The sequence below is a fragment of the Anneissia japonica genome, unplaced genomic scaffold, assembly GCF_011630105.1.
Source record: "Anneissia japonica isolate Jap-2015-1 unplaced genomic scaffold, ASM1163010v1 scaffold287732_len518695_cov146, whole genome shotgun sequence".
NCBI classification, from domain to species: domain Eukaryota; kingdom Metazoa; phylum Echinodermata; class Crinoidea; order Comatulida; family Comatulidae; genus Anneissia; species Anneissia japonica.
Genome location: NW_022755000.1, coordinates 310,146 through 322,962, shown reverse-complemented (window position 1 = coordinate 322,962; position 12,817 = coordinate 310,146). Strand labels below are relative to the sequence as shown.

Here is a 12,817-nt window from a genome sequence, read left to right as displayed (position 1 = left end):
ATATATATGTGTGTGTGTGTGTGTGTGGGGGGGTGTGTGTGTGTTGGGGGAGGGGTGGGTGTGGGTGTGTGTGTGTGTTCATGGGGTGTGCGCCTGTGAACCCATACCAACCGATGCCACACCTGTTTAGAGATGACATACTCGCAAGCGATGACGTCGCCAATTCTCAAAATAGCTTTAAACTTGAGAGCTCCCTCTATATACCCCTGGTGAAATATCTGAGCTTTTCATCAAAAGTCACCGTTAGTTAGGAATTTTTCCAAGTTCATAGACACGCGTTGTGTGTTGTAAAAATAAACAGCAGTATCTTGTGACATATTCGTACTCAGTTATGCAGTGACCTACACAATTTTAGTGTTGTTGCTAAAAATCCATTGCTTACTCACAGAAATAGTATTACACATATTTTTAACATAAAAAAACGAAGATTAACTATGTCACCAGTGTAAGGTTTTTTTTTGTCATCGGTTGTAGCCCCTTCACATATAGGTGTGTGTGTGTGGGTGTGTGTGTGTATAAGTCTTAGGTCTATGCATATCCATATTTGAACCTACACATTTTAAAATCCATATGTATAGATAAAAAAACAATTGATTGTTTATGTAATTGATTATTGACAAGAAAATAAAATCGTACGTATCATCGACTTTTCATTTATTTATTAATTTATTTTTAACTGATTTTAGGCCAAAAATTGACAAGCAGTGAACTAAGTCACTATAAGTGGCATATGTCTCACAAGACAAACGTAAACACCATATTCACATAAACTAAGCATCACTATGAAGCTTAGCTAGTTAGTAGAGTTGTCTTGGTCGCGGAAAGGAAAATCAGTAGAATCGTTGAATTTCTATCACTTGGTGATTTTTTTCCTACTTTTCATATTCTTTGTATTTTTATAAAAGGCATAGTATAATTCATTGAGAAAAACGTATTTATTCCTAATGTAAATGCAAATGAATAAGTCTTTATTAATGAAATTTAAATGTTAGTGTAAACCCGTTATGTGGGTCATGATCAAATATGCTATTCATTTGCTCAATCTATACAAATTTAATATTCCCAATTGTTATTCACTCGTTGTATATGCCTACGTTATTAAGTGGAAATAGACTACATTTATTTACCAATCAATCGACAATAAGTACGGCAATAACTTTTGCAGTAAAATCTATGCATGCGACACATGTAGCAATCATACATTCTACAAAAACTTCGTTTCTGACGCGTTTCCTTCTCATCCTCAGCGTCAATTTTACTCCATAATATGTTTTTAGCGCCACTGCAAATGCGTTTCATCGAATCAGTAGCCGTGTAGCTGAAGTAATGGTAGTTAATTTCTGAAATTGGTTCCAACGTGTATTTGAACATACTTGAAGGGTTTCCTTGTGCCTGAAATGATCAAGACGATAACGAAATATTCCAGTTATGCAATTATTCAGATTTTTTTTTAAGGACGCTATCTTAATAACCTTGCAAAATACTAATTATTGCCACAACGCTGTTTGGCAGGAAGTAAATTTAGTGGTAACTGTACTCAACAATAATCTCTAATCTGAGATTTTAAACGATAGTCAATTATGAATTTCTGTCAAGTAGTGATTTGTAATGTAAGACGATGATGATGTTTTATCAAAAAAGTTACTCAAACCACATGACGGCATTAATAATTCCGATCACATAATCATCAATTGGCTACCATACTTTTTGTTTCAACGCGTTTCGCACTGACAACGATTTTTATTATGCTCCGTTTTCAAGTGGCAACCGAAGGCATTGGCAGTACGTTTGTAAAAATTACCATTTTGACAAACCACAAAAATTATAACACAGAAAATAGCCCCGGATTTTTCCCTGAAATTATTATTGTTGATTTTTATTGTGCTCAGTTTTAAAACTTAGTTGCTTCCTCTGACTCTGATGTAGATCTACTAATGCTGTGAATTCAATCTTCATCTTTTGGATAATATTCAAAAGAAAAAATATATAAAATAAAAATTATATATATATATATATATGAATATATATTTTTATATATATAAATTTTTTTACGTTTTTATTTTTTAAATTTATGTCATTATTTCAGATGACTTTAGATGATGATTATTGACATATTATGTCTTGTTCAGTGTAAGTGGTATTATATCTAATGGTTCGTTATTAAAATACATATTCGTTATGAAAGTCACATGCAAAAGGGGAATATATAATAGTAAGCGCTAATTAGTAAAACAAGTGTTAAGTTGAGTAATTACTTTCGTTAGGCCGAGTGACTATTCTTCGAGGATATGTGATATCCATCAACAGAAGGTCTACTGTATTTATCTAAACTGAAATAATGATTCAATGGAATTAGTATACAGAATATAAACTCTTAATGAAGTTCTCTCCGATAATGATCAATCGTAATAAGAAAAATAAATTTATAACGTAGGCTTACCGATCTGGTATCATTGTACTCCGCTAGGCTCGATATATAGCAAATGTCATCGCCATTGTATCGATAAATGAGTAGTCCCTGTAAAGTTAACGAACAAACAAAATATTGCAACTTAATGTCAATAATACAGAATCTAACCAATTAAAAAATATCAAGGAAAGAGTTCTTGAAATGTCATAATATAAGACTTCATTTTCTTTATCCAATGTATAGTAAGTAGCCCGTTTAGAATATCCTTAGAGGTCACGGAAAAAAGCATACGAGATAGATGGGTTACAAAACCTTTTAAAAAATACATTATGTTACTTCAATAATGTTTTGAACTTTGAACTTTTGAACAATATCAACACTTAAGATTAATTGATCAGAATAGTAGTATTCAGGTATAAAAATGTGAGCAATTAAAATAAATTTCAGAACTCAGATCTCAGAATGTTTTATTAGACCAAAAATTATAACAATAAATTATCATGACATATATAAATTATATTAAAACAAATTGATGGTCGGGAGACTCTCATTAAGGCTACAATATAAGCAGCTACCATGACAGCCACCGCAGAAATAAATACATGTATTGGTTATTCAAGAATAGTTGAATTTCTATCACTTGGTGATTTTTTTCCTACATTTTCTTTGTATTTTTATAAAAGGCATAGTATAATTCATTGAGAAAAACGTATTTATTCCTAATGTAAATGCAAATGAATAAGTCTTTATTAATCAAATTTAAATGTTATTGTAAACCCGTTATGTGGGTCATGATCAAATATGCTATTCATTTGCTCAATCTATACAAATTTAATATTCCCAATTGTTATTCACTCGTTGTATATGCCTACGCTATTAAGTGGAAATAGACTACATTTATTTACCAATCAATCGACAATAAGTACGGCAATAACTTTTGCAGTAAAATCTATGCATGCGACACATGTAGCAATCATACATTCTACAAAAACTTCGTTTCTGACGCGTTTCCTTCTCATCCTCAGCGTCAATTTTACTCCATAATATGTTTTTAGCGCCACTGCAAATGCGTTTCATGGAATCAGTAGCCGTGTAGCTGAAGTAATGATGGTTAATTTCTGAAATTGGTTCCAACCTGTACTTGAACATACTTGAAGGGTTTTCTTGTGCCTGAAATGATCAAGACAATAATTAAATATTCCAGTTATATGCAATTATTCAGATTTTTTAAAGGCCGCTATCTTAACCTTGCGAAATAATATTGCCACAAGGCTGTTTGGCAGAAAGTAAATTTAGTGGTAAATGTACTAAAAAATAACCTCTAATCTGATAGGGGACAAGATTATTACACGTTTTTTTTTAAACGATAGTCAATTATGAATTTCTGTCAAGTAGTGATTTGTAATGTAAGACAATGATGATGCATTATCCAAAAAGTTACTCAAACCACATGATGTCATTAATAATTCCGATAACACAATCATCAATTGGCTACCATAGAACTTTTTGTTTCAACGCGTTTCGCACTGACAACGATTTTTATTATGCTCCGTTTTCAAGTGGCAACCGAAGACATTGGCAGTACGTTTTTAAAAATTATCATTTTGACAAACCACAAAAATTATAACACAGAAAATAGCCCCGGATTTTTCCCTGAAATGATTATTGTTGATTCTGATTGTGCTCTATTTTAAAACTTCCTCTGATTCTGATGCAGATCTGCTAATGCTGTGAACTCAATCTTCATCTTTTGAATAATATCAAAAGAAAAACTATATAAAATTAAAAATAAAAAAAACAATATATATATATATTTATGTTTATATTTTTTAATGTATATGTCATTATTTCAGATGACTTTAGATGATGATTATTGACATATTATGTCTTGTTCAGTGTACTAGTGGTATTATATCTAATGGCTATCGTTATTCTAATACATAATCGTTATGAAAGTCACATGCAAAAGGGGAATATATAATAGTAAGCGCTAATTAGTAAAACAAGTGTTAAGTTGAATAAGTACTTTCGTTAGGCCGAGTGACTATTCTTCGAGGATATGTGATATCCATCAACAGAAGGTCTACTGTATTTATCTAAACTGAAATAATGATTCAATGGAATTAGTATACAGAATATAAACTCTTAATGAAGTTCTCTCCGATAATGATCAATCGTAATAGGAAAAATAAATTGATAACGTAGGCTTACCGATCTGGTATCATTGTACTCCGCTAGGCTCGATATATAGCAAATGTCATCGCCATTGTATCGATAAATGAGTAGTCCCTGTCAAAGTTAACGAACAAACAAAATATTGCAACTTAATGTCAATAATACAGAATCTAACCAATTAAAAAAAATCAAGGAAAGAGTTCTTGAAATGTCATAATATAAGACTTCATTTTCTTTATCCAATGTATAGTAAGTAGCCCGTTTAGATTATCCTTAGAGGTCACGGAAAAAAGCATACGAGATAGAGGGGTTACAAAACCTTTTAAAAAATACATTATGTTACTTCAATAATGTTTTAAACTTTTGAACAATATCAACACTTAAGATTAATTGATCAGAATAGTAGTATTCTGGTATAAAAATGTGAATTTCAGAACTCAGATCTCAGAAAATTTTATTAGGCCAAACATTATAACAATAAATTATCATGACATATATAAATTATATTAAAACAAATTGATGGTCGGGAGACTCTCATTAAGGCTACAATATAAGCAGCTACCATGACAGCCACCGCAGAAATAAATACATGTATTGGTTATTGATGGTAAAATTTTATATGTCATTATTTAGATGACTTTAGATGATTATAATAACAGTATAACAGTATAACAGGAAATCATCAACAAAATTAAACACTCTAATTACCTTTACCATTATTAATTATTAAATACATAAATAACAGTTAGTAATACAACAATATTTATTGTATATTCGAATGAATAATATTTTAATATAATTAGCAAAAACAGAAAAACTATGGTTATAACCTTAGAAATGATACAATTTGAATCATATCTATTAGACGGTGTTGCAAAAACATGATTAACTTGATATATTAAAGGGTATTTGTATGTTATCGAGTTCATAATCTAGTCTGTCTACTGTTTCCAGTACAGCTAATTCAGTCAAGTGTTTCTCCTGGAAACCATACTGACTGTAAAATAAATGTTTTTACCTTGAAAATAATTATGCAGTTGATCAAAAATAATTCTTCAAACATTTTTGAAATTATTGAAGTATAGATATAGGCATATTATTATTAAGTATAGTTTTATCATGTTTTTTTATACAAAGGAATCACTTTAGCAGTCTTCAGTCTATCAGGAAAAATTCCTGCGTACAGAGATTGATTATTTACATAAGGTTAAAGTTCACATAGGCCTATTTCCATTTTAATTAATTTGGACATTTTAGTTGATAATATTCATCAATTCCACAACTGAAATTTTTTTTCAATTGATCAATGGTCTTTAGAACTGTGTTATCTTAAATCACATTAAAATGAAAAGTCTGAAATTGGATTTCTCAAAATTACTTACTCCTGACAGCACATATCTGAGATCCAATTTATGTACCAATGTTTAAAAAAAATTGAACTCGTCAGCAATTTTCTTTTTGTCACCTATTAAATTATTATTAATTTTTAAGAATTTATGAAACTTTTTTTTCTACTATTTATTACTACTACTATTACTAATTAACACCTTCTTGGCAAGCTTGAAGTTTTTTTTGACGTATTTAGATTGGTTTTTAAATTGATATATTGACTATCGTCTTTAGAAGTCTGCTTTACATTTAATACAATTTATTTATAAACATCATTAACCTTTTTATTCCATGATAAAAGCATTTAATATTTCATAATTTCCATCATGTAACTGTTTAATGTATAATTAATTAAACATATACATAAATATACAAGACTACATATGAACGTCAACAAAAACCGCCGCCATATTTGTACATTTTACTCTGGTACTTACATGAGTGACGTCAATGAAGACTGTCAATGCACTCGACCCTTGTAGAGCATCTACTTCTATTATAATACCGTGATCCGTTTGTTAAAGGTTTCAGACAAAGTTTTCATGAAACTGTCTCCCTACTATTTTTATATAACACTTTTTGGGCAAGCTTGGTCTTTTTCTTCATTCTTTTCCTATGTATTTAGATTGGTTATTAAATTGATATATTGACTGGCATCTTCAGAAGTCTGCTTTACTTTTAATACAATTTACTTCTGAACTTCATTAACCTTTTTATGCCTCTAGTTATCCATGGAGATACGTGTCTGCTTGTGTTTTTATTTTGCAAGTCAATGGTTTAAAATGTTTCTTCATTAATTCCAAGATAAAAGCATTTAATATTTCATAATTTCCATCATGTAACTATTGAATGTAATCAATTAAACATATACATACAAGACTACATATGAACATCAACAAAAACCATCGCCGTGTTTGTACATTCTACACTGGTACTTACATAAGTGACGTCAGTAAAGACTGTCAAAGCACTGGACCCTTTTAGAGCCTCTACTTCTATTATAATGCCGTCATCCGTCAAAGTTCGACTTTCAACAACGAACAATTCCTCAAACATCATCTGTAATAAAAAAAGAAATGAGTTTATAGTTTAATTTCATTAATGGTTCCCTTAAATATTAAGTACATTTACTATGATCTGTATTTGTTCATCCCGGTCGCCTATGCGACGCTGATGTCATAAATGTCGTCGAAATTTTTTAAACAAGCAAACTTGAACTTCTAATCACTAAACATTCAATAATAAAATTTATACTGATAAAAATAAACACAAAAAACACAACACTCAGAAAGACGTTGATGACAATATCAGTGGTAATACTATGTAGTGTAACGCTTGCCCTTACCTTGTGTTGAGAATTCTCGACATCCTGGGTACTCATAGTGTGTGCTGGTGCACCATACATACAGGCAAGTATGATGCAAAGAACCACTGATTGTATTACTTTGCTCATTTTATAGTCTAAGTTTTGTTACAATATAAAACTCCACTATAAAAATTGAATGAGTGGTTACTTGGTCTCTCCGTGATGAAATTTAAGTGAATGGTGATGAATTGAAATATATTCCTTTTATACAGCATGATGTAAACATTGTTGCATAATAACCATGGTAAATTTTGTTTAATCATTTGATAAATTTTGTTTGTATATCAAATCTTTCACGCCCCTTTTCATGGAAAGTTTATAAATTGATTTCGTTGCCGATTACCGTTTCAATCATAGTATGTATATTAAACTTAAAGCTTATTTACATACAATCGCTACATTGTCGCTACATCAATCGCTCTACATACTGTAGCATAGCTGCCCCATGCAACCGGAAGGCATCATGTTTAATTCATGTTGTTAAAGATTGCCAATTCTGTAAATAGTGATGATAGGTGTGCTATTTTGTCTGAATGTGTTATAGTAGGTACTATACATTTCTGAGATTTTTTTTGGTTTTAAATGTCATATGTACTTTCCAGACCTGAAAATAAAACAATTATATTACAATAACAAAATTTATGATGGAATAAACGTCTTAAATTTGTAAAGCACGCCTGCCTTAGAAATAATACTTTTGTTTACCTATTATTGTGCTTTTTCCATGAATGACTTTTGTCAAGACTTACCCCAATAATGTGTACTGTTGATTTTGCGTCGTTTGCAAATTGCACAATTTGATTGAACCACTATGATTACCACGAAAAAGATCAAGATTAGTTAAATAACTCACAGTCAACATCACGCCAGATGTGAGGTTGATTATTTGATAAATTGCTATTGCTGTACTTTGACGGGGAATCCCCTAAACTGTGTATAAAGATATAATCCAGGGGCTAGCAGTGGTCATCGTGCACAGTTTAAATTATTTGATGTTTGTTTTGTTCCTACAAGTCAGGAAACTTTGCTGACCCCCTGACGATGTTAATGAACTTAACAATCAATTTCTTTACTGAAATGTCTGTGAGTGTGTTGAAGGTGCTTGCCCTCTAAAAATGTTATTTAGAGAACTTGAAATTCTGTCAAAAGAAAGATGACTTGCACTCGCCAAGAACTACAATGTCTTAGAGAAATCAAATAATATTAAAATTTAAAAGAAAAAGCTAAAAGACTATTTTGAAGTCACGCTTTTGCTAGTTCAACCATCACTCCTGCTGAACTAAAAGACTATGAGCAGCTTAGCTCAGTCGGCTAAACCGGTGGTAGCCACTGTGTGTGCGCTGAACCGTGGATATCTAGTTGTAGGCCCCCGGTTCAATTCCCATCCCTGCTCTCTTTGTTTTTCTGCTGGATGGCTGAAATGCAATTTACGATAGCGCACCGTCTCAGATGAGACGTTTAAGCCGTTAATCCCGCGTACACGCTATAAAACGCATTACACTATTCGGAAAAGAGTAGGGGATTGTCCCCTGGTGTACTGGCCAATCACCACCAGAAGGACCCCACAGGAAATACCGTAAGTCTTCTTTAGACTTTCGTGAGTTATCAGAGTTATCAAAATAAATGATAAAGGCGCATATCAAGATAGGAACAGTGTAGACTAGATGGATTGAAAGGTATGAGTTTCAAATTGAGTTTAGGTCTAAATGAAACAAATGAGGGAGGTGTTGACGAACAATTGTAAGTCGTTCCACAGAAATGAGGCAGAAAAAGCAAAGTAATGGTACGTTGGCCATTATGTCTTAAATTTGAAGTGAGATGAAGTTTTTGCTGTTTCTGAACATCTACCAATCATTAAGTTGTTAGACGATGTTATAAAATCACTCAAAAATGGGGGAACAGATAACATCAAATATAGACAATAATAATAGATAATAGACATGATAGACATAATAATAATAATAATAATAATAATAATAATAATAATAATAATAATAATAATAATAATAATAATAAATAATAGACATATTCGGCGATGTTTGTTTACAACCAGAGAAGTGACTTAACTTGGGTATACAAAAGAAAATTTTACAGCGCGATCAGTTTGAAAGTATAGGAAAAGGTAATGTTATGGTCGCAAAAATAACCCCTTAATGTTAACGGGGAAAGTAAATGGCAAGGAAAGTCATTACGATTGTTGAAAATAGTGTTTATTTACTTATCCTATCGTTCTCCTAGCATTGTATGCTTTGAAATTTATGATGGAATAAACGTCTTAAATTTGTAAGGCACGCCTGCCTTAGAAATAATACTTTTGTTTACCTATTATTGTGCTTTTTCCATGAAAGATTTTTGTCAAGACTTACCCCAATAATGTGTACTGTTGATTTTGCGTCGTCAATTTGTGTTTCTTTTAATATTGCACAATTTGATTGAACCACTATGATTACCACGAAAAAGACCAAGATTAGTTAAATAACTCACAGTCAACATCACGCCAGATGTGAGGTTGATTATTTGATAAATTGCTATTGCTGTACTTTGACGGGGAATCCCCTAAACTGTGTATAAAGATATAATCCAGGGGCTAGCAGTGATCATCGTGCACAGTTTAAATTATTTGATGTTTGTTTTGTTCCTACAAGTCAGGAAACTTTGCTGACCCCCGGACGATGTTAATGAACCTAACGATTTCTTTACTGAAAAATGGGGGAACATATAACATCAAATATTAGACAATAATAATAAATAATAGACATGATAGACATAATAACAACAATAATAATAGTAATAATAATAATAATAATAATAATAATAATAATAATAATAATAATAATAATAATAATAATAATAATAATAATAATAATAAATAATAATAGACATATTCGGCGATGTTTGTTTACAACCAGTCAAGTGACTTAACTTGGGTATACAAAAGGAAATTTTACAGCGCGATCAGTGTGAAAGTATAGGAAAAGGTAATGTTATGGTCGCAAAAATAACCCCTTAATGTTAACGGGGAAAGTAAATGGCAAGGAAAGTCATTACGATTGTTGAAAATAGTGTTTATTTACTTATCTATCGTTCTCCTAGCATTGTATGCTTTGAAATTTAAGTGATCCTTCGTAGACTTTATTTAGCCTCAACATCGTAGCGTAGTTTAGCGTGGTTCGCGTGTTGAAGACCATGGTGCATACCTAAACAGGCAGTAGTTGTGCAGGGGCCCGGTCTAACGTTTGTCGAAAAATCTCAATGTTTGTGGCCATTATTGTTTGGAGCATTAGCAAACCCTTAAGGAAAAACTGTCAAGTTCAATTTCCAATGAATTTGGTATAGTTTACTGGGAATTATGACGATTTTTACAGCAATAACAAAGGACGGCTGCAATAGCAATCTCCATGTAAAAACACCGCTGTGCCTGTCTATTGTTCACATTCAACACCAGTTAGCTCACGTGACGCCCATCACCGAATCGCTCAATTAGATGCACTGAAGTGTAACACAAGTGAGCGCCTTTTTGCATTTCTTTAGCTCTTATAATCATGATTTGGACTTACTGAACACTGTGTGTGCGCTGAACCGTGGAGATCTCTCTAGGTCCCCGGTTCAATTCCCATCGCTGCCTCTCCTTGTGTTTCAGCTAGAGGGCTGAAATACAAGTTACAATAGCGCACCGTCTTTCGGAGGAGACGTTTGAGCCGTTGGTCCCGTGTTCATTTATGGCCCATGTGCACGTTAAAGAACACAGTACACTCTTCGGAAAAGAGTAGGGGATTGTCTCCCGGTGTACTGTCCAATCACCACCAGAAGGACCCCACTTGAAATAAGTCTTCTTTTAGACTTTCGTTGGCTATCCTTGGTGTTTATACCGAATAAATCCAATCCAATCCTAACAACGCATGGCTGAACAACACAATTACCTATATCTTTAAGAAGTAAAATACCAACGAAGCTATTAAATTTTAGGGGGATAGCAATTAGATCAAACCTCGGAAGATTTTTTATTTAAAAAGGATCACATGGAGACTCAAATCTGCTTATGGCAGGGGCGGATCCAGAAATGTCCAAAAGGGGGGCCGGAAGCGGGGGCCGAAAGTTGGGCCGATTGAGACAACACTGTCGTAGGGGGTCTGGGGCATGCCCCCGCGAAAAAAATTATTGCTAAATACATAGATAATACTGCTGCATACGATCACAAAACAAGACGCTTACTGTTCAAAGTCGTATTGCAACAATCGCAGCACACATCACCTCACTATTAAAGGCTATGTATGCTGGGACAAGAGCTTGCATCAGCAGGATGAAATCTTTCATCGACATCAATGATGGGTGCAGAGAATGTGGTCAAGGATCTCCTTGCCTTTTTAATTTGTAATTTTTTTTTTTTTTTTTTTCTAAAAATGCAGATTGCCATCTGAAATCGAAAAGTAACTACCCGATGTGGTACTGGTTTGTATTCAGATAATCTTGTCTTATTCTCAAAATCTCAGCAAATCCTGACCATTATATTATTTGATACCTGCAAAAAAATATGGGCTAAATGTTCCTAAAGAAAACGAAGATTTAAGTGTTTAGGTGAAAACAAATTTGCCAAGAGAAGTTCCTTAACTAGTGAGAATAGCTGGAGCAAATAATCACAAATCGAGAACATGCATTCTTCACTAACCATAGAACTTATATGGTTTTGGTTAGGTTAGGCAGTGTTTTATTTTGTACTTGTGAATTTGTGTTTTTACTTTTGTAAATCCAGGACTTCATTTGACAAGCTCATTTGAGTTTCGTAAATGTCATTTTCATTGTTTATCCAATTTTTAACATTTTTAAAGATTTATTTGTAAATTGAATTGAATTGACCAAGCCAAAGTCCTTACACAATCGAAAGAAAAAGTCAATGACCACAAATGTATGCTGTTTAGTAATGATGAATAGGTTTTCGGCACGATGTAGAACCAAGGCAATTAAAAATAACGACGCACATCTCGGAACATCAAAGGCTACGTTCAGACCTGTGAGATACGCCAGGCGTATCTAACGCCAGGCGTACGTTAATCCATGGCGTAACTAGCGAGATGTCCAGACTGGGCGATTAATGAACGCTAGCGTAAGTATTCGCGCGAAATATTCGTATTCGTAATTCGCGCATTTTATTTTCTGTTTACATCTAGGTTATTTTGATTGGTCAAATCTTGGCTGAGTTCAAAATCACCGATGCGTGACTGTCGTAAATCAGTGGCGTACGCTAATCTGGTGTCTGTTGCTGGATTACCGTACGCCAGTGATTGCGCGATAATACTGGCGTTCGCTACGCCGCGCACAAGTTCACACCACCAAAGATACTAGAAATACAAGATAGAGTTCTCGCATTGTAAAAATGAGGCGGAAGTCGTGCCCAACGTAGGCGGCGCCCTTCTTTTTAACCATGCAAGTTTCCTATACTTCGTGCCCAACGTACAGGGCGCCCTTCTGTTGCTAAGTAT

General features: G+C 33.1%; 1 protein-coding gene across 2 annotated transcripts; it reads right to left on the bottom strand.

Annotated features, from left to right (window-relative positions):
• Window positions 1-644: 644 nt before the first annotated feature.
• On the bottom strand, window positions 645-7,525 carry LOC117123319. Of its 2 annotated transcripts, none has more exons than XM_033269204.1 (4): window positions 7,320-7,525; window positions 6,914-7,033; window positions 4,622-4,699; window positions 645-1,392 (listed from the first exon to the last, which is right to left on the bottom strand). In XM_033269204.1, the coding sequence occupies exons 1-4, from the start codon at window positions 7,425-7,427 to the stop codon at window positions 1,120-1,122; spliced, it is 579 nt and encodes a 192-aa protein (XP_033125095.1). In that variant the 5' UTR covers window positions 7,428-7,525; the 3' UTR covers window positions 645-1,119. The 2 variants fall into 2 exon arrangements, with proteins under 2 accessions (XP_033125095.1, XP_033125096.1); XM_033269205.1 differs by lacking the exon at window positions 645-1,392 and adding an exon at window positions 3,081-3,580.
• Between the last annotated feature and the right edge of the window lie 5,292 nt (window positions 7,526-12,817).